The following is a 22,253-nucleotide window of genomic DNA, read 5'->3' as shown; positions in this document are numbered from 1 at the left end:
CCATAGCCCGAGGAACACCCTGGGGATGTGAAAAGGAAAGGAGGACTTGAGGCACCTTAGAGACTAACCAATTTATTTGAGCCTGAGTTTCGTGAGCTACAGCTCACTTCATCGGATGCATGCCGTGGAAAGTACAGAAGATCTTTTTATACACACAGAGCATGAAACAATACCTCCTCCCACCCCACTCTCCTGCTGGTAATAGCTTATCTCAAGTGATCACTCTCCTTACAATGTGTATGACAATCAAGTTGGGCCATTTTCAGCACAAATCCAGGTTTTCTCACCCCCCACCCCCCAACTCACTCTCCTGCTGGTAATAGCATGGGTCCCTAGATCCCTGCCCAGGGCTCACGGAGGAGGGGTGTGTGTGTGTGCATCATTATTAGAGTTGTAGCCACTTCCCACGGGACAGTCAGGCACAGCCCAGAGCAGTGGGCTGGAATCCCTCCCCCAGCCCTGGAGGGGGAATGGGGGGCTCAGCCACAGGGCCTGTCCCTGCCCCAGTACCAAGGCAGTGCCTCAAACCAGACCCCCCTTCCCTGCTGACAGGGCGACACAAAGAGCCCTACAGGACAGTTCCTCAGCTCCCCAGAACCCCCCACCCCTCTGCCCCCTGCAGCCTATAGGGCCGCCCAAGGAGAACACATTATTCACCCCCTCGCTGCTCAGAGCTGGCATCAGGTGCCTTCTGGCACTGTGGAGACCCAGGGACCAGGACTGCGCAGCGGAGATGGGGGTCAGGGGCAAATCTGAGCCAAGGGAGGCATGCCCTGGCTGGGAGTGGGGATGTCCAGTGAAATCCAGGGGGCACCGGCTCCAGCGGGAGCTGGCACTGGCAGGGCAGCATCATTCACCAGCCAGCCTGAGCGCAGGCCCCTTGAGGATTCCCTGTTCTGTTCAATCCCTCTGCAGCAGCTGGCACCGTCCCCTGTCGGAAGCCAGGGTACCGGGCTAGACGAACCTATGGCCTGACCCAGTCCGGCTGTAGGAATCCCAGAGCAGTCACTGCCTCCATGCCACATGCCAAGAGCAGCTGGGGGGCAAAGACAGATGGGTAGGTCTGTGCATATTGGGGCTGGCACAGTGGATCCCAAAAGGGGGCACGAATGCCAGAGCACGGCATGCTTGTAGATGGGGGGGGCTGGGGCACCTGGGAAGGGGAGGTGAACACCAGGGCTAACACCCCCCGTGCTCCTGGCGATGGCAAAGGCAAGGAAGGTGGGACTCGTGGGGACACAAAGGCGAGAGAAGGTGGCCCCCTCGAGGCAGCACGAGCCATCTCAGCCTCTGCCCCAGTGAGGGAGCAGAGTCACCTACCCATGACACCTTGGCACAAGGTTGCCAACCTGCAAGGACACTGGCCCTCCCCTGCCACGCTCAGCTGCAGAGACCCACCATCTGCTCCTGGGGAGGGGCGCTTTATTGGGGGAGAATTTCACTGGTAGGGGAATACCCCCACCCCCGCTACAGACGATGCCTGGGGAAGACAGAGGGGACCCTGGGGGGAGCAGATCCCCCCTCCCACCAGAGGAGCATTTTGATGCAGAGGTGGGGGCTGTGGGAGGCAGGTGGGGTGGGGGGAGCTCCGGCCCAGCTGCCTTAGAGTGAGCCGCTGGCTGGAGCAACAAGCCGAGTGCCCCCGTTAACCAGACCTTCCCTAGGGAAGAAACCCTACGGGGGCCCAGACAGGACGTGCCAGAGGGAGGCCCCCCCCCAGTGACGCTGAGATCCAGGGAGCAGGGTCCTTCCCATGGCTGGGGGGCATCTCCCTCATTCGCCCCCCCACAGAGCAGTGTTCCCTCCAGGGGAGCACCAGCTCCGATTGAATCCCTGCCCTGTACCAGGCCCAAAGCCCACAGCCTTGTCCAGCACCTGCCAGCCTGCCCGCCAGGCCCCTCCACTTGGGCCGTGCTGGGCCTGGAGAGCCGGGAGCTCATCAGGGGAGATTTATGAGCAGTTGAAGGGGAGCAGCCGCTCACACCACGCTCACACTTTGCGCAGCTCCCTGCCGTAAATCAGCCATGGCTGGAGGCCGAGACGCCCGGGCTCCCGCAGAAGGATCTGCAGGCGCAGATCCAGGGGGCTGCTGGAGAGGAGGGCGCCCACCTCTGGGTACAAACCCCTTGGACGACTGGGATGATCCTGAGCCCTGGGCACATCCCTGGGGCAGCGACAGCAACTCAGGAGCCGGCTTGGGAAACCCGGCACAGGCACCAACCGGCCTGGAGCCAGAGCCAGGGAGGTCAGCGACTCCGCCTGGGGCCGGAGGGCGCAGCACAGGCGGGGCCCAGCAGGAGCTGCCAGCTGCGATTGGAGCTGGACCTAGTGACACAGAGGGGCCTCAAGCCTCTCCCCACAGCTGGGGAGCAGCGCTGAGCACCCTGCTGATCTCACTGCTCGGAAGGAAGGGGACCCGGGACAGCAGAAGGATGCTTTAGGGGGATGCTTTTAGCAGGAGCCCAGGGGGTCACAGCAGGGTCTGCACCCACCTGCCACACAGCTCCAAGAGCCTCTCCTCAAAGCTGGCTTGGAGCAGGGGTTACCCATGGGGCCTCTCCCCAGGGATGGGGGGAGTGGGCAGCGTGCCACTGAGCCAGAAGGGCCCAGCCCAGCACGGGGCAGGAAGGCCCAGAGGGGTGGGGCAGGGGAGCTCCACAGGGGTTCTGTCAGCCATTGACCCCAACTGTAAACCCTGCATGTAATGGAAACCACTTCAACCTGGGAGGGCAGCTGCACCCCCTAGTTCCAGCATGGATGGAGCTGTGACCTGGCCCTCCAGGGATCCAGCTGTTGGCAGGGATCAGGGTCAGTGCAGTCACCTCTGTCCAGCTGCCTGCTCCCTGTGCTGGGGCCTGACACAGACCCTCTGAAGCACCCACTCTGCATGACCCACCTCCAGTGGGGAGAGTGCCCCGGGCTCCAACTGAACCCAGGGGAACTGGGGGGGTGTCCCCCCTGCCAAGATCCAGCCCATGGCACCCAGAAAGCCAAGGGCAACTAGAGGGAGAGGGTCAGCAGCCTGCAGCTCCCGTTGGGTGCAAGGTGGATCCCCCCTGCCCCCACCATTGAGCATGATGGGGAACCCAGCCCCCACAAGTGCGATGGAGAACACTGCCCCCCCCCATGAGCGCAATGGTACAGCAGGGCGCTGAGCACTTTGGAGGCTGGCTACAAGTGGCTTTGCCCCGGCACTGCACAGGCTCCATGGCAGAGCTGGGCCAGGAGCACCAGTAACGCTGGCCCCTCATTGCAGGGCAGGGGGACCCGAGAGCCATGGGGCTGCCAAGCTGGGTGTCCGGGAAAGGCGGCTAACAGCAAAGGCACCTGGGCAGAGTGTGGAGGAGACGCCCCTCCCATGCTGGATCCCCGGCTCTCCCCTGGCCTGGGGAGCTGCTGGGCTCCAGAGCCCACCCCACACTGGCTGCACCCAAGTGGCAGCCCCCGGGAGGAGGTAAGCCCACGAGACCCCCCCATCAGCAGCACCTGCCCCAGGAAGGGCCTCAGTGGGTGGATTGTAACTGGCTACTGCAGTGGCAGGGAGTGCACAGGGACCCACCCCCTGGAGGGAACAGCCAGTGGAGATGGAGGAAGCAGGATGATGTGGGGAAGCCCTGCCCTCACCACACCCCAAAGAGGGCACTAGGCCAGGACAAACAGTCGCCACAGGGGGCAGCAGTGAAGCAGGGTCCAGGGTGTCATCCCATCCCATCCCGGGCTTGGTTTCAGTAGCAATGAGTCTGGGGGACCCCCTGCGAGCCCTGGGATGGGGCAAATGTCTGGGCTGGGCAGCAGCCACCTCCGCTGACCCTGAGGCGAGGTTCCCCATTGTTCAAGGGCTGGGAAAGCAGCAGCTGCCCAGAGGGTCAGAAAAGAGCCAGACACCAGATCCAGCAAAATCCTCCAGCGTGTTAGGGCGCCAGGCAGTGCGTCATACAGGACAAGGGGGTGGGACACAGTAGAGATGGGGGCAGCAGTGGGATCCGTGCCCTATCGCAGCAGAGACCACTTGATCTGTTCTTTGGCTGACTGCAGCACCTGGAAAGCAGAGACAGGGGGTGGCTCAGCTGGAGGGGTTGGGTGGCAGATCCTCTTCTCCCCTCCCCTCCAGTGACCTGCTGGCCTGGCACCATCCCCCTCCCCTCTCCTGCAGAGCTCACCAGCCCCACTGCTAGAGCCAACCCCCTTCACCATGGTGACCACTGGCCTCAACAGCCCTGCAGGGGGCATGAGAGACCCCACAGCTCTCTGGTTAAGAGCAGGGGCTGATGCCAAGATCCAGGGCCCCAGCTGACTGCTGTCCCTCCAATCCCAGAGGGAGCTACCTGCATGTCAGGCTCTTTCAGAAGCCCTGGGCCCTTTGACTACAGGGGCCTTGTCTGGGCGCCACTCCGCAGGGGGCAGTGTAGCTGTGGTGGAAGGGTCCGTGGGCCGGCAGGACAAAGGTTTGCCAGGCTGGATCCAGCAGGAGAGACTGGCTGGAGAACAGCTGGGTCAAGGGACGCGCTCTATTACTACCAACCCGGCCTGCAGCCACGGGCACCAGCTGGCACCAGGTAAGCAGGATCTGCCCCTGCCATCCCGCAGGGCTCCATGAGTTTCTGGAGTTACAGGCTGTTCCCCATGCCTGGGCCAGGCACTGCCTCACAATGGGGCAAAGGGAACCGGATCCAGGGTTAAGAGCTGTCTTGTGGCTCGGCCCAGCCTGTACTGGGACAGGCCCCTGACAGGGCACAGGCAGGGCACTCTGTCCAGCTGGACAAGCTGCCATCTAGAGCTCTGGCCAATGAGCAGCGGGCCTGTCTGGAGGCAGAGCAGCCCTGGACAGGAGAGCGCCGGGGCAGCCCCTACCAACAGGCTGCATGGCACAGTGTATCTAAGGGCCTGGCCTCAGAGCACCCAGCCCAGAAGGAGCTGGGTTACCGTGGGGCCCACAGTATTTCTTAGGCCCTTACTCTAAGTTAGTGCCACCCTTTGTGTGCCTCGCTGGCTTTGGGCTCCCCAGGGCAGAGGCTGTGCCCACCGCTAGGTCTCGTGCAGCACAGAGCATGCTGGGGGCGGTTAACAATTGCTGCACATTGCAATCCAACTCCATGCTGGGAAGTGGTCAGGAGGGCACCCCCCCATGGACCGCATTGCCACTAGGGGGCACTGGAGTCTGCAAAGAAATCAGGACCAGGCCCCTGGGGGGGGAGGGGGGGAGGAAGGAAATCCCTGCTGGTCTGCCCTGGGGAATCCCATGCTAAGCTTGGGTGGGGCCTGGGCTGGAGATGGCGAAATCTGGGGATGGGAAGTTGCAGAGCCCTGGAGGCGACCGGGGGACAGGCCTGCCCAGGCTGGGGGAGTGATGCCGGTGCGCAGGGAGGGTGGGGAGAGGGACAGGGATGTACCTGAGAAACTGTCTGCTCTGTCAGGGGGACGTCTTCGCCCTGCAACAGACATGTCATGGAGCACCACTTCCAGCCCCCCAGTGCCACAGGAGGTGCTGCCCTGAACCCCACCCCTCCATGCTGCAGGGGGCACTGCCCTCACCCCCCACCCCAATGCTGCAGGGGACACGGTTCCCCCCTCCTTTCCAATGCAGGGGGCTGGGCAAGGTGGCCAGGCCCTTCCCCACTGCTCTCAGGGAGTCAGGCCCCAGCTCAGCCCCAGCCTGGTTCGCAGCCACCCCAGCCCCTAGGGGCTGGAAAGCAGGAGGGGGGGCTGCCTCTGGGAAGGGCAGGAGTGCAGCAGGGGGTACATTGTGCCCTGAGGCATCGTGCTGCCCCTCCCTCACCCACCCTGTAGGGCAAAGCCATTCCAGGGGGAGCAGGCTCCTGCCCTAGCGCTCCCTCTGGGTGCCCGACAGGGGGCAGAATGGGCAGTTGGCATGGTGATGGGCAAGTCAAGGAGGAGGAGCCTACTGGGACAGAAGCTGGGCTCTGCTCCCCAGGGGGAGGGGCTCTCAGATTGTGTGGGGGGGAAGAGCAGGGTGCTGCTGACCAGGGGGAGGGGCTCTCAGAGTGGGGCGGAGCAGAGGGCGGGGTGCTGCTCCCCAGGGGGAGGGGCTCTCAGAGTGGGGAGGAGCAGAGGGCGGGGTGCTGCTCCCCAGGGGGAGGGGCTCTCAGAGTGGGGCGGAGCAGAGGGCGGGGTGCTGCTCCCCAGGGGGAGGGGCTCTCAGAGTGGGGCGGAGCAGAGGGCGGGGTGCTGCTCCCCAGGGGGAGGGGCTCTCAGAGTGGGGAGAGAGCGGGGCTGCTCCGGGGAAGGGGGGCCGCACTCACTCACCCGCACAGCCACTCGGTGCACCACCTGCTGGGGGTCACTCTCCAGGATCACGCTGAGGGAGGAGCACGTGGCCTGTTAACACTGTGCCAAGTGAGAGAAGCCCCTGCTCGCGGGGCCCCCCGTGCCCAGGCTGCCGCCCTGTGCCGCACCAGGGGGCACCACACTGATGGCCCAACGGGCTTGTGACAAACCCTCCATCCCCAACGGCCGGTCTGTGAGAATCTGGGCGACTCTGACCAGCTTGGGACTGCCCAGAGAGCTGGGTGGCCAGAGGAGGGATGGGCGAACCGAGCTGGGGGGGAGGGAGGGGAAGGCAGCCTGCAAAGGGTCAGCGTGGCCAGTGCAGGGAGAGGGGGAGAGACATGCAGAGGGTCAGCCTGGCCAGCTGAGGACAGGGTATCTAGGCAGCCAGGCCCTTCGGAAGAATTTAAACCTCCCTCAATTCAGAGAAATGTCACCTTCCCAGGGCTGGGCATTTACAGTGGGCACCTCTCTGGGAACACGCTGCAACCAGTGTGTACATGTATATGCCCACGCCCACACCAACCAGCTGGACATACGTGATGACAACAGCCAGCTGGAATCGGGGGGGGGGGGGGGGGGGGGGGCTGGCAAGCAGGGTGTTCCAGCCCTCCCCAGGGAGCACTTGCCAGCTGCCAGTGCTGATGCCTGCCCACCACCCCTCAAGCTGGGCAGAATGCCCCAGCACTCAGGCCCTGGACACAAGAGCCTGGTAAGATGGGCCCAGGACAAGCTGGGTGGAGGGAGGAAGTTGCAGCCTTGGGCCCCATGGGGGGAGTGGGAGCCGGAGCCTCATTTCTGTGTGGACACTGGTGCTCACCCTCCATCCACGATCTCATCCACTGCCAGGAAGAGACCCTCCATGTTCTCCAGCAGGGCACGCTTCTCCACGTTCTTCCTGCCGAGAGACCCGCGCCCTGTCAGGGAGAGCCCGGGGCCTTGGCGCCAGACCCACCATACCTGGGCACCAGGCGCAGCCCACACACCATGCTGCAGGGCAGCTCAGGCTGCCACCAGAGGGGTGTCAGGCCCCCTGCCCGGCAGGGGGAACTTCGGAGCTTCCTGGCGAGGGGCTGCCTGGCTCAGATACGTCCAGTATGGGGTGGGGAGAGGAGACTCAGGTCTGACCCACTAGCTCCCTGTGGGGCTGCCAGGCTATATGGACTAGGGACTAGATGGGCAATGGTTCTAGGTGGGCTGGGCCCCAGTGTGCTGGAGGGGGAGGGGGGCTGACAGTGTCTCAGACCTCCGTTATGAGTGTAATTTAATATCTCACTGAAAGGTGACAGGGCCAGAAAGAGTTAATTAACTCACAGACTGACCTGACCCATGGCTTTAGAGATTGGTTAGGAAGAGATGGAAATGAACAGAGCTTTGAAATGCAGCCTGCATTGTTAGAGATAGAAGGATAGATGTCAGCTCAGGTCTTGTGATGTCAGCAGACAAGTCTTGTCTGTTGCTATAGCTTTGATTCAAACATCAAAAAAAGGAATATCGTCATTTAGGAGAACACTTGAGTGAAATCGTATTACTGTCTACATGTCTCTTGGAAGGTCGTGGTAACCTGTAGCTGACCTGTTTAATGGATAAATGACCCTGGGCTAATCGCCATGATGTGTAGGAGAAGGAAAGTTAAGCCTCTTGTCTTCTCAGGCCAAAAGGCTGCTGGAAATGTATAAAACCCTTGGGACAGGATCCTTCTTCATCTCAGATCTGCTTTGGGTTTCAAGAGGGGGAAACCTTAAGCCATAAGGACTGAGATCCCCAGTCACTGACTGGAGTCACCCTGAATATGGACATTGGACTATAACCTGTGGACTATTTCTAAAAGGACTTTTGGCAACTACAAGCTCATCTCTGCTCTGTATCTGAACCACAGGAAATGAATTCAAGTCTGTCTGTATACTGATCTTTTAACCAACTCTCTCTCTCTCCTTTTTTAATAAATTTTAGCTTAAATAACAAGAATTGACTATAAGTGTGTATTTTGGGTAAGATCTAAGTTATAATTGGACCTGGGTGTGTGTCTGGTCCTTTGGGATTGGAAGAACCTTTTCTTTTCTATGATGAAACAAGATTTTCAGAATTTATCATCATATGTTTGACATGTGTGTCTGTCATCGTATGTTTGACATGTCTGGATGGAGGCCTGAGGCTGGGGATTTTAAGGGAACTGCATTAGTTGGACTGCTGAGTAACCAGAGAGGTAATACAGAAGTTGTTTTGGGCTGGCTTGGCAAATCTAATTGGAATATCCACCAGGTTTAGGGGTTTGTCTGCCCCGTTTTGTTTGCCGTTCACCCTAATTGAGTGACCCCAGCTAGCTCCCACAGTCAGCATTGTTACACCCCCGTCCCGAGCACATGGTTCCTCCACATCCCTGGTCTCCAGTGGGGCTATTTCTGCCAGCAGAGGATCTGGCCCACTAGGCCCCTCCCCTGCTCTGATCCAAACCCGAGGAGGAAAGGTGACCCCCAGGGTTCGTGCAGAGTTTGGAGAGCGAACCCTGGACACAATCGAGTTCAAGCCGCCCGGAGCGAGACCTGACCGAAGCGCTGACCCAGCCAGGTGGGCAGTGTTTGGCCAATAGTGCCTGGCGCTCTGGACTCTGCCCTAGATCAGCCAACCCCCTTGCTGCCCGGTGACTGCACCGGCCCCCCAATCTCCAGGCTAGGGCGACAGGACTCTGATCTTATCTGTCCCGTTCTCAGTGGGGCTGGTGATCCTGCCAGGAACTGGGGCACTGAGGGGCAGAGCTGGGGCCCTGCTGGTTCATTCCCCTGCTGGGCTGACTGGGCTCCCATGGCTGGGGACGGCTTCACTGCCCCAGAAAGATCCCCCTCGTGGAGCAAGCAGGACACAGGGCTGTGCTGGCTCAGAGGGGCACAGTGGGGAGTGGACCTCTATCCTGGGGTGCTGAGCAGCCATCAGCAGGAATGGCGGGTGCTGGCAGGATCACACCCCGCCGGCCGTCTGCAGCTGGTCCGACGCCCAACAGGAGACATCGCCCACAGCCCCTTCCTCAGAAACATCCAGTTGGTACAAACCACTGGTGTCACTGGAGCCTTGCTGATTTACACCTGGCCCAGGCCTGGCCCGAGGGGACTGAGGACTCAAAGCTGACCCCCCCATTCCAGGCCTTTCCGGGTCACCTCATCCTGGCTCAGGTCTTACCCTGCAGCCCATCACCATGGCATCTGGGCACCTGCCATGTCTAATCAGCAGCAACAGGAGGCCCCTAGTGGCCCAGTCTGAGCAGGGGTGGCCCTGAAGCCGGTGCTTCCCTCACTGTGAGCTCTGGGGAGGCTCCCAGCAGTGTGCTGAGCCCCTGACTTCCCGCGCCAGAGCCCCAGATGGTCCTAGACTGCCCAGACTGACCCTCCAGCCCCCCATCTCCCACTGCTGGGGGAACTCGAGCAGCAGGAGAGCCCTCCCTACACCCTGCTCTGCCCCGCCGCCCCTCACGGGGCCTTACCTCAGCATCTGGCTGAGTGAGTCGAAGAGGCAGTTCAACACGGCCATGAGCATCAGCTGGAAGAGGAGACGACGCAGGTCAGGGAGACCAGGCCCTGCCCCAAGCGCCCCCCTCACACAAGCCCGCTGCTGACACCCAAGCATAGGGCACTGGGGAGGGGCCATCTGCTCACGGGGGGCTGCCCCTGGCAGGAGAGATGGACAGACGAGGGGGCAGAGCATTATCACTGCTCTGATGGGGGGCAGGGGCAGCCTTTAGGGCCTGATTTGCAAAGGGGCCCAGTGCCCACAGCCTCCACTGGGAACAACAGGGGGTGGAGGATGGTGGGGGATTCCCCACAGCTGCCCATGGGGGTGTCTCCATCGTTCTCCATGGAGTTGATTGGCATGGAGCCCTTTTGCCGATCTGGTGCACAGTGTGGCTGACTCCAGGGCCCACTGCCCTGCCCCACCCCCCTCACAGCGTGCCCAGGGTCAGCTCCCTGTGTGGCAACCGAAGGCTGCCCCCCTGGCACTACAAGAACGCTCTGCCGCAACCAGGCCACCCACGCCCACATGGGGCAGGCAGCGGAGCACCAGCTGGGAAAGCAATGGGGGGCTGCGGGCGATGCCCCAAGTTGCAGGAGCCGGCTGCGATGCCCCGTCCCTCAGCAAGGGCCAGGTTTCTCTAGGCAGGCGCCCGCCTCCAGTTCTGTACCCACAATCCCCTGCGGGCACAGAACATCCTGCCCCCCAGCACCCGTGCTGGCTAGGCTGCCCTGACGCGAGGCTCTAACTCCTCCCTGAGTGTCCCCAGGCCCGGGGGCCCTGGCAGGAACGAACCTCGTTCTCGTAGGAGCTGCCGATGACGTAGAAGTACAGGTCGATGCTGCTCTTGTAGACCACGGTCAGCCCCTCCAGGAGGGCGATCTCGCCTGGGAGTGGGGACAGGCCCACACGTGAGGAACAGGCCAGCTCGTGGGAAAAGGGGCTTTGCTAGGGTGGGCTCACCAGTGCCCGCCTGCTGGTGAGGCAGGGAGGGGAAGCCAGCATTCATGGGATGGCACCAGTCTCGGTTTTAGGTGGGCATCCCAAGACCACCCTGGTTCAGAGCATCATCGGCAGGGAGGGCATTGGGGTATTCCCCATTGATTCCCCTGAGTCTGGCTGCTGACTCAATTGCATGGCCCTGCCTTAACAGAGGTGCCCATGGTGCCCCTGTGACCCAGATCACAGTGTTTGATCCAGCCCCCCATGGCACCTCTGGGACCCAGAGCATGGCACCCAACCTCCCACCCTGCACATGGCACCCTGGGGACCCAGAGCACAGGGTCTGACCCTCCCGCCACATGGTGCCCCTGGGACCCAGACGCGGCATCTGCCCGTGCCCACCCCACTGCAGCGATTGGAGCTGCAGGGCCCATGAATCGAACCGGCAGGGAGATCACAGGCAGCGGCCCTTCCCCCTCGGTGTCCCGTGGTCCCCATCCTGCCAGGCCAGGGCACATACTGTCTGTCCGGTGGGTCTTGTTGAAGATGTTCTTCTCAAAGGCTTTCTGCTCCTTAACGGTGGGGTATGTGTCATCATAGTACTGCCAGGAGAGACACGGGCATTACTCCTGACCCTGGCACAGCTCACCCGGCACCTGTGCAATGCCAGCCGGGCCCGGAGACCAGGCCAGTCCAGATGGGCACAGCCTGCAGCCTGGCACTGGGAAAAGGACACCAAGCTCCCACACCAAACCTCGGGTGTGGATTCTGGGCGCCCAGACACCCACGGCAGCCAGAGAGCATCACGCACTGCAGGACCCGGAGGGGAAGAAGCAGGGCTTGTTTTCCTGCACATGTCTGTGAAACTGTAGGACCAGGAGTGGGTACAGGTCAGGACTGAGGGGCATTGGCAGAGCTGGGGACGAGCCCGGGGCTGCGGGTTGGGACTGAGGGGCACTGGCAGGATGGGGGGAGTTTGCTTTGCCCTGTGTCTGGTTCCAGAGTTGCTCCCCTCAATCCCTACTTTCCCAGTTCTGGAATTCACTCACAAACGAGAATCTCAGGCCCCTGCCTGCCCTAGGGTAAGGTCGTGGGACTCAGAGCGCAGCAGCTGACGAGAGCGTGGCATCTGATGCCCCCCGCCCCACCCAATGGCACCCCTGGGACCCAAAGCGCGGCATCTGATGCCCCCCCGCGCGGCACCTTTGGGACCCAAAGCCATGGCATCTGGCCTCCCCTATGGCAACCCTGGACCCAAAGCACAGCCCCTGTCCCCGTCCCTGCCCATCCCACAGTGCCCCCGGGACCCAGAGCACGCCCCACGGCATGCTGCCTGCGGGCACTCACCTTGGCAAAGAGGCGGTCGCCATCGTTATCCAGGATAAGGACGGCTTTCACCGTGTACAGGGATGGCTCCTGCAGAGACACAGGCCCAGTCACTGCCCAGAGCTGCCATGGCCCTGCACCACTCCAGCCCACCCTCCCCACCCACAGGGAGCTCAGCCTGCCAGGGCAGCACGTGGGGCAGCCACGGCCCAGAACCGCCTACGCTGGGAGCTCAGAGGGGCGGGTGCCGTGGCACCAGGATTAGGCCCACACATGCTCCCTGTGTGGGGCTGGGGGTGGGGAGGGAGCCGGCTTGACGGACCACCCTGGGGCATGGATCTCGGCACATCTCGTGGGGCCAGCTCCGATTCCGCCCCAGGTCAGCAGGGCTGGAAAATCAGTCCCACCCTGACGGCTGTTCTCAAGCTGGTGTCCAGCAGACGTGCGCATCGCCCCCAGATGGGCACTCAAAACAGGGCTGGACTTACCTCCCCCAGACGGCGCCAGCTGTGGGCCCTGCTGGGGGAGGATGCCCCCGCTCGGCAGACAGAGATGCTGCTGCCCCGGCACCTCTCCCTAGGGGTTTGCAGACCAAAGAGCCATCCCCAGCTGGCGTCGGGGGTGCTCTGTAACCAGTCCAGCTCTGTCACAGTCGCTCCAGGCCCAGCTACCCCTGCCTCCCACGCCCTCTCTGCGCCCAGCACACGTGCCCACTCGCCCCATGGCGAGCATGGACAGGGGCACCAAAGGACCCCGCAGAGAAGCATCAGAACGAGTATGGAATCAGGGGGGAGCCTGGCCCCCACCCCACAGATTCCAGCTGTGATCAGGTCCCACATTATTATACAAACCCCAACGGCCCATGGCATGACCTAGATGAATGGCTGGGTGTCTGCACAGCTGGGGGGAGGGGAACGTTATGGGGGGGCTCCCCCCATCATTGGGTGCCAGCATCCATCCATCCCCACCACAGGCCTAACCCCCTCTTGGCTGCCCCTGCCCTGGTGTGCCGGCACCCCCTACTCAGGATCCTCCAGGGCCAGACCCCTCCATGCACTGGTGAAGCCCCCCCATTGCCCCAGGTGCGAGCAAGGCTACCCCGGGGCCCCAGCCCAAGCTGCAGACAGGCCCAATGCCCCATGCCCGGTAACACACAGGCCTGCAGGCCCGAGCACCCCCAAGCCAGCTCACTGCCCCACCTCCCGGCAGCCTCCCCAGCCCTGTGCTCTCCCTTTCCTCAGCCAGCAGAGGGAGCTCCAGGCCCACAGCAGCTGCAAACATGGCTCACCAAGGATGCCCAGCTGGTGCTTTGGCGGGCGGGCGTATAAATAACCGGCTGCTATCGGGCGAGCTGGCTTCCTGCTGCCACCCCCCTGCTCTGCACGGGGCAGCTCTAGCAACCGCGTTTATCACTCCCCACCCCGGCCAGCCACTTCCCCCTGGGGCCCCGCAGCATGGAGCAAAGGCAATGGCAGCTTTGACAGCTTCAAAGACAAGGAAAGGAGCGGGGACTAGTGGTTAGAGCAGAGGTGGGCTGGGAGCCAGGACTCCTGGGTTGTAGCCCCTAGTTCTGGGGAGGGAGTGGTGTCTAGTAGTCAGAGCAAGGGATCGGGGGGCAGGACTCCTGGGTTCTATTCCCATCTTGCCCCTGCTTTGCTGCTCAGTGTCAGATGATGCAGATTACAGGTGTTATTTGCACTGGGAACGGAGTAAGTCGGGAGCCGTATCCCCTCTGCGCAAGGACACGGGACAGACGAGGGGCCCCAGCACTAAGAGGCCATGAATGCAGAAGGCACAAGGGGGGCAGCAGCTGGCAGTACAGGGCTGGAGGGGACAATGGGGGCTCTGTGCCTCCTGAGGGCTGGCTGCCAGCACAGGGCTTGGGGGAGGGTGGGGGGGTGGCCGGGGCAATGGGGGCTCTGGGCTCCTTGGGGGGCCGACTGGCAATGTGGGGCCAGGGCAATGGGGGCTCTGGCTCCTCGGGGGCCGCTGGCTGTCACCCAGACTGACGAGAGCCCCCCATCGCCACCAGGATCCACCCTGGTCCCAGCCATTGGCCGGGAAGCAGAGCAGCCAGCCCCAGGCCCAGCAGGGCTCATTGTGATACCCCATTGTGAAAGCCTGCGCAGGTCCCACTGAGATGAGGCCTTGGCCCCAGGCTCTAAGGACTGATAGGTCCCACCTAGCCCCAGGCCTGTCCCCACAGAGCCCCCTGAGTGAAGGGCCATGAGGGAGCTGACCCTGACTAAGAGGGCAGAGTGGGCCAATCCCCAGCCCCTCTACCCAGCCAGCACCACCCCAGGCACTCGGCCCTTCATGGTCTCTCTGCCGATGCTCAGCCCAGCCCCAGCTCATTCCCCATGCGGCTTCCAGGAGGGGGCAACTGGTGCCCACCCTGGCTATGGAGGCGGCACAGCCCTTCCCCTCACCTCCTCCCAGCCCGGAGGTCACAGGGCCACAGTCCAATACATGCCAGGCCCCCCAACCACCAGGCCCTTTGTTATAGCTCCCATCTACCCTAGTGAGGCACGGCTCTGTGCTGGTGACCCATTGTGGCTCCTCCCCACCGCACATGGCCTTTGCCCCATGCAGACCCGGCTCATGGCAAGTCTCCATCCACCCAGGCTGGTGCCATCACCGCAGCGCCCGGCCTGCTGAGCCCTGAACACTGATGGGATCCTGCCCGTGCAGCACGGCACCCCTGGCACCCGGCAGATCGGGGGCATCATTCACTCAGATGCACGTGAGAGGCGGCACGCCCCTTGTCTCCAGGCCACGCTCGGAACTGGACACACACACAGCTGGATTACCACCCGGATTTACACTGGCACACCACCGTGGGGGGGGGGGGGGGAGGGAGAGACTGGCTCCCTGGGGGGAGGGGGCGCAAGATGGGGCAGTTTAGCTCCTGGAATGGGGCTTGCTTGTCTGCAGAGGCTCAGGAAGGTGAGCAGCACTATTGGGGCTGTTAGGGGCTCAGGCTGGCAGCATCGAAGTCTCCCAGCACACTGGGGCAGGATCGAAGGGATTCAGCCCATTAGGGGCCCGGCCATTTCTGTGCTTCCAGCCCCACGGCTCAGGAGACCCTCAGCCCCCCAGAGTAAAAAGAACAGGGTTTGCAAAGATCGAGACCCGTGTCACATGGAGATCACTCCCTGCACCCCACCGCCAGGCCTCAGGGCACCGCCAGGCCTCCTGAAAGGCTCCTGAGTTGCCAGCGGTGAAGGGGCTGGGAGCCAGGGGAGCCTGTTGTTGACGTATCAGGTAGTCTAAGCAGTCATCTTAGTGTGCGGCAGAGCCCCACACAGGCCAAGACCCACAGCTCGGGGCTGCAGACCACAGAAAAGGGGTGGAGGCACCTGGGTGGCACAGCAGAGACCTGGGGGACCCCAAGTGAGATAGATGCTAAAAAGCTCTCGAGACAAAGTTCTGTGATGCACTGACCTCCACATAGCCACAGTCGGAGTGTATAACAGAACTTCACCTCAAACGCTGCGGGCTCTGCGTGCAGCACCCCCACCCCATCCCAGGCCCCCCGTTACTGCCTGGGGCCCGGCAGCAGAGCAGAAGTGCAGAAATCCACCCACCTGCGGATCTGAGGAGAGCAGGGCGGTTCCCAGACGGGCATGGCGGCCTCTCCTCAAGCTGAGACTCTGCCAAGGAGAACCAGCCCCTGGGGGGAGGCTCCCAGAACCAACCCTGCACTGGAGCCCACGTGGTGCCAATTGCCCGTGACGCCCTCTGCTCCCCACGGAGGCTGCTGGTGCCCAGCACATCCAGGATTGGGCCCTTGCCTGTTGTGACGCATGGACTGGCTTCCACTGGGCACAGCATGGGACTGCCCCACTTCTGAGAAGCCAGGACCCCGCGGGCTGCCTGGCACCAGCCCAAGGGACCCCTCCCCATAGCTGCTCATCCTTGTGTCTCCCAGGGGATGGGGGAGAGGACAGGAACTGCCAGGTGGCCAAGTTCCCCAGCTGACTCCACAGCCCTAGGGAGCCTAGCTTCATGGGACTGGCCTTCCCCCAGAAGCCAAGCATGGCTTAGCCTGCAGGGAATTGGGCTCAAGTCTGCAGCCCTTTGTCTCCAGAAGGGCCCTGTCAGAAAGCTGGGCTGATCCCCACCCCCAGCCCAGAAGACTGAGACAGTGTGGCTGAACCTGCCAGGAGCAACCAGGCTATTCGGGGGTCTCCATTTGTGGGACACCCTAAGGGGCCTGATTGGTGGGTGCGCAATCTAAGGGCCTGACTGTCAGAGGTGCCAAGCACCTGCTGCCCCTATGGGCGTCACTGCAAGTGGGTCTGAGAATCAGGCCAAAAACTCTTTAGGGCTTGTCAACATGGGGAGTTAATTTAGATTAATTCCATGTGTGGACACTCTTACTCCAGTCTAAGAGTGCCTTACTCTGAATTAGCTTAATCCACTTTCAAAGTGGATTAAGGGTTAAACTAATATTAACCTACTAACTGACACATGGAGTTAAACTGGAATAGATAATCACCTTTACATTAACACCCTGCTTTATTCTGGATTGACTCTCAAACGTACCCCAGCCGTTAACTGCATCCCGCATTGGTGTGACTGTCCCGAGATTCCCCTCCAACGTGGGGGCTCAGCCGTGTTCTTCTGGGTGCAGCTGGGTGGACAGCTCTGGAGAGCTGCATTCCCTTCAATGCACTACCCCCACATATACCTCACCCTGACCAGGGCCAGACCCTCTCTGGAGATGACAAAGGAGACCAGTCTCCATTCGCTCCTTGACCGACGAGAGGGCAGCTGTACATGAGCCAAAGGAACCACCTTGAAAAACCACAAGCCTCTTTTGCATCCAGCTAGTAATTTACAATAGCTGCTGCCCTGCGCTGGATTAGAACCGGCAGCCTAGAGCTGAAACGGCTGAGTCTTCCCAGCCCAGCCCCTGCTCCATCCATCTCCCCTCAGAAGGGAAATGAGAAGCAAGCCTGGCAAAGAACTCAAGAGGAGCCCTGGAGGATTTACACTTCTCTAGAGCCATGCTGTACTGCAGAGCAAAGCAAATAAATACACATTTTAAATCTATAACGAGCGCTTCCGGAGGGCAGAGGGCCTGGAGATCGAGAAGCTGCCTGAATTTCTCTCTGGAGGTTTTTAGTTTGAGCCTCAAGCAACCAACCATTAAAACGAGACGTTAAGAGTTACGGCACAGTTTATACTGATCATTTAATTCAGACGTTTCAATAAATTAGACTTCATTCAATTCAAGTAGGTGCTCAACAGCCCAGATGGTCAGCGCCGTGTCCGTAGCCACAGCATCAACCTTTGATGGCTGCCAGGACCCTAACCAGGGGATAGCACCAGAAAAGAGATGCCAGAAGCCAAGAAATACAGGTGGGGCTTTATTATTATTATTATTATTATTATTTGCAAAGGCGACTGGAGAACCTGTCTGCAGATAAAGGAGAGGGGCAAAGAGCTGCTGAAGCAACGCGGAAGGGCACTTTAGACCGGGTATTGTCAGGCATCAGTGGATCTCCAAACGCGTTACAAAGGAGGCTGGCATCATTATTATTTCACAGATGGAACAACTGAGGCACAGGGCAGGGAAGTAACTTGCCCCAGGGAACCCAGCAGCAGGCCAGTCGCAGAGCTACAAGTGGAAACCAGGAGTCCTGACACTCAGCTCAGTGCTCTATCCACCCACAGGGAAGCATGCAGCAAGTAGCCGGGCTTTTCGGGTAACGCAGCTGCATACCTGACTTGGAAGAAAATCGTACACACAAAACGACTTCCCACCTTCAGAAACAATTCCCTCCGGACGACTCGGCTCTGGTGCACAATATATTAAGAGCCTAAAGCCCAGGATCTTTCTGCACTGAGATAAGACAGGTGCACGTCCCTGGCTGTCAGAACTGCTGCTGGCCAAGACAGACAAAGCCACCAGAGGTTTTTACTCCCCTAGATTCATTTCCCCCTCAGCTATCATTCCCTAGCACAGGGCAAATGAGAGAGTCCAGCCCTGTCACCCCCTAGGCCGAGTTGCCCCATCTGAACGGGCTCTGACCTAGATCAGGATTCCTCTGGCCTAAGCACCGCAGAATCGGAGCACTCCGGCTTGAGTGTGACCCCTGGGAAGGGGGATCTCCACTACACACACAGGAACCTGAGGCAGGGGGCAGAGTAAGTGACTGGTCTCCGGAGTCCAAGTCCAGAGCCCCTAGCCCGCCCTTCCTGTGCTTCAGAGCCAGCTGTAACATCAGCCTGGCCTCCGCTAGAGCCAATCCCCTAGGACGGGCAGGCAATGCTTTGGAATGGTCAGGTGCAGCGTAAAGGAGGCAGAATGCAGTGGGGCGGAGGGGTAGTCCCACCACCCAGCTGTAGGGGCAGGAGGAGGGTGACTGGAGCACTGAGTGCGCTGGACGTCCTGGGCTCCCAGCAGCTCCCAGGCAGCCATGCCAGGCCTGGGTGAGCTAGAACAGCCTGTGGGCTGCTCTCCTTTGTGTAGGGGGCCACGCGGGAGCTGACCACAATGAGGGAGGCACAACTGTGACTTCAGGCTGCCATTCCCCTCCCCACCCTGGGTTCATGCAGCAGAGACTCGGGCCCCGGTTCCACACACAGAAATGCCTTGGCTGTTTGGCAAGTGCCACGCGAACTAGCTGGAGCTGACCAGGCTCTCAGAGGGACAAGAACCAGTCCAATCCAAACCAGTTTGGCGCCAGCTTGGATCCACGAGTTCAACCAGCCCTCTCCCCGCTGGCCCTTCTGAAACCTCCCAGAATCCAGCATGCCCAGAGTGTTAGCATGTAGGGAGCAAGCCCACCCCAGGTCTCAGAGCCAGGCAGCCTGGCTAGAGGGACAAACTGGGCTTAAACCGCTTCTGTGGAGTAGCCTCCACAGCCAAGGCTTGGAGAGAACATCAGGGGCAGGCCGCTGGCCCAAGGGGCCCTCTGCTCTTCCTGGTCAGCTGCCTGTGTCCCACTGGCCATGCCCAACTCCCTCCCAGCTCATTCACACAGTCAGAACCAATCAGTCCCATTCCCCTGAAACAGGGCTACACCTGCGCTGGGAACGTCCAGGACAAGGGCTGCTCCTGCCCCAACTCTCCAGGTTATTTCTAGCCCTGGCAGCTGCAAAGATGACAGACACTGAAATCACACCTTCCTGATTGCAACCTTGAGCCCTATGCCAGGTGGACAGCCCCTCCCGCCTGTGCAGAGTCAAAGGAGCTTCTGGGTGCAGGAAACACAGCTTTCCCCCCGCTCCCAAGAACTGTGCTTTGCTCCAATCCCTCCCTCCAACACCCCACATCTCCCGGGGCCAATGGAGGAACATTCCCTGCAGTCAAGGCCCTGAGTACTGGGAGAAGCAGGGGGTCTAAGCTGGGCCTAAGGCCTGCAGCAAAGAGTCCAGATTTCTGAGGAGGCAAAGGGGAAGTGACACGGCAGCTCCGGGTGCTTTTGGGGGGCGGGGGAGGGGAATTTTATTAAATCAGAAACTAAGCCTACCACCCCATTCAGCACAGTGACCCCTGGTTTATTTACTACACTGGGATCATTTCACATGGCCCTACACTGCTGCATTTTCAGAATGCTGTGAGGTTTTGCTCCAACCACACACAAGAATGTCACAGAAGTCATCGGTTCCAGAAGTTTGGACAGGAGAGGAAGGAATTTTGCCTTTGAATTTTGCACCATTTAAACTGTAAGAGTCAACATGGTGCACCAAACAGGGGCTGGTTTGCCCCTGTCTGACCTAGCATCCTAGGGCCTCGACAGACTCAGGCCTAAGTTATTCAGTTTTTCCATGTTCTCCCCTGAATGCGAGGTTTTGAGATACTTGTCTCAGAGCAAGCTGCAATGGTGCAGCTGGTTTTTGAGGAGGGGCCCTGCCCTCCCCCACAACTGTCCTGTGTTACAGAGTAGCACCCTGGGCCCCACATGACAGTCACAGCTGCTATCTCAGGAGCCAGCCCCCAGGGTTAATGGTCTGTCCAGATCATACATATCCTCCCCCACAAAAGCTGGAATCCCTCCCCCGGCCCAGACAGAAGGGGAACTCCCACCCAGAGCAGGAGGTAATCAACCCCCACACAGCAAGTGTTACCCTGCATACGCCCCTGCTATCCTCACACCAAGGGGTGATACAGGTCAGCCCCCCCTCCTCCCCCCGAGCCAGGTGCACCAGCCCTGGGGCAACCTCTCCCCTGCCAGAGCCTTACACAGCCCAATCCCAGCCACCATGTGCGTAGCAGGGGTACCCAATGGTGGTGCCCATTCTCCCCCTACCATTCCCAATGGCAGTGCCCATTCCTCCCCTTCCTCAAATAGCAGTGCCCACTCCTAGATTCCAAGGCCAGAAGGGACCACTGTGATCATCTCATCTGACCTCCTGTACAACACTGGCCATAGAACTTCCTCAAATAATTCCTAGAGCAGATCTTCCAGAAAAACATCCAATCTTGACTTAAAAATTATCAGTGATGAAAAATCCACCATGACCTTTGGTAAGTTTTGCCAATGGTTAATTACCCACACTGGTAAATATTTATGCTCTATTTCCATTCTGAATTTGTCTAGCTTCAACTTCCAGCCATTGGATGGTGTTATACTTTTCCCTGCTAGACTAAAGACCCCCATTATTAAGTATTTGTTCCCTATTTAGATATTTATAGACTGCAATCAACTCACCACGTAACCAACCATCTCTTTCTTAAGCTAAGCAGATTGAGCTCCTTGACTCTACCTCTACAAGGCAGGTTTTCTAATTCTTTAATCAGTCTCATAACTCTTCTCTGAGCTCTCTGTCAATTTATCAACATCCTTCTCGAACTGTGGGCACAGACCTGGACACAGGATTCCAGCAATGGTCACACCAGTGCCAAAGACAGAAGTAAAATAATCTCTCTGCTTCGACTCAAGATTCCCCTATTTACGTATCCCAGGGTTGCATTAGCCACTGGGGCCACAGCGTAGCATTGGGAGCTCACATTCAGCTAATTATCCACCATCACCGCCAAATCTTTTTCAGTTACTGCTTCCCAGGATAGTCCCCCATCCCGTAAGTATGGCCTACAGTTTTTGTTCCCAAATGTATACCTTTACAGTTAGCTGTATTAAAATGCATACTGTTTGCATGCACCCAGTTTACCAAGCAATCCAGATCACTTTGAATTAATGACCTGTCCTCTTCATTATTTACCAGTTCCCCAGTCTTTGCGTCATCTGCAAACTTCATAAGTGATGATTTTATGTTTTCTTTCAGGACACTGATAAAAATGTTAATTAGCACAGGGCCAAGAACCGACATAGGAAGACCCCACTGGAAAAACACCCACTTGATGACAATTCCCCATTTACCGTTACATTTTGCGACCTATCAGTTAGCCAGTTTTTAATCCATTTGGCATGTGCCATGTTAATTTTATATCATTCTAGTTTTTTAATCAAAATGTCGTGCGGTACCAAGTCAAACATCTTACAGAAGTCTAAGTACATTACATCACCACTCTTACCTTTCTCCCCCATACCCCCCAAAGGCGGGGCCCATTCTGCCCCCGCTTCTCCCAGTGGCAGAGCCCATTCCTCCCCCCACCCCAACAGCAGCGCCCAACCCCCATCCCACCCACTGGGGGTGCCCATCTTCCCCCCTGGCAGTGCCCAACACCACCCTGTCCCCCAACAATGGAGCCCGTCCCCCCCAACAGCAGAACCCAATCCCCATCCCCCAACAGTTGAGTTCATCCCCATCCCCCACACTGGCGGGGCCCATCCTTCCCCCATCCCCCACACTGGCTGGCAGTGCCCATCCCCCACACTGGCTGGCAGTGCCCATCCCCCACACTGGCTGGCAGTGCCCATCCCCCACACTGGCTGGCAGTGCCCATCCTTCCCCCATCCCCCACACTGGCTGGCAGTGCCCATCCCCCACACTGGCAGTGCCCACCCCCCTGGTCCGACCCCACTTCTCCCCCCGCCGGCCGGAGCCCGCTCCTACCAGGATCAGCGCCTCCATCTTGGCCTCAACGATGCTGCCGACGTGGAGCAGGAGCGTCAAGGGCCGCGCGCCGTTGGCTGGTCGCCTGCCAATCGGAGCTCCAGACCCCGCCCTCGCCCCATTGTGGCTGTTCATTGGCTAACCTGTCTCTCACATTCAGCCAACCAGAAATTCGATTCCAATGACTGGGCGTGGCCCAGAAAGCCCCGCCCCTCAGCCTTCGTAGC

At 59.9% G+C, this 22,253-nt stretch overlaps 1 protein-coding gene across 1 annotated transcript; it reads right to left on the bottom strand.

The window, feature by feature from the left end:
* Positions 1 to 3,889: 3,889 nt before the first annotated feature.
* COPZ1 (COPI coat complex subunit zeta 1) lies at positions 3,890 to 22,152 on the bottom strand. The gene is made up of 9 exons (XM_073318555.1): positions 22,027 to 22,152; positions 12,076 to 12,144; positions 11,249 to 11,330; positions 10,582 to 10,673; positions 9,761 to 9,816; positions 7,106 to 7,183; positions 6,265 to 6,316; positions 5,391 to 5,429; positions 3,890 to 4,038 (listed from the first exon to the last, which is right to left on the bottom strand). The coding sequence occupies exons 1-9, from the start codon at positions 22,042 to 22,044 to the stop codon at positions 3,991 to 3,993; spliced, it is 534 nt and encodes a 177-aa protein (XP_073174656.1). The 5' UTR covers positions 22,045 to 22,152; the 3' UTR covers positions 3,890 to 3,990.
* Between the last annotated feature and the right edge of the window lie 101 nt (positions 22,153 to 22,253).

Source organism: Lepidochelys kempii, chromosome 20 (assembly GCF_965140265.1).
Source record: "Lepidochelys kempii isolate rLepKem1 chromosome 20, rLepKem1.hap2, whole genome shotgun sequence".
Classification (NCBI taxonomy): Eukaryota; Metazoa; Chordata; order Testudines; family Cheloniidae; genus Lepidochelys; species Lepidochelys kempii.
The sequence above is the reverse complement of the archived record's forward strand: the minus strand, read 5'-3'. Positions and strand labels throughout refer to the sequence as shown.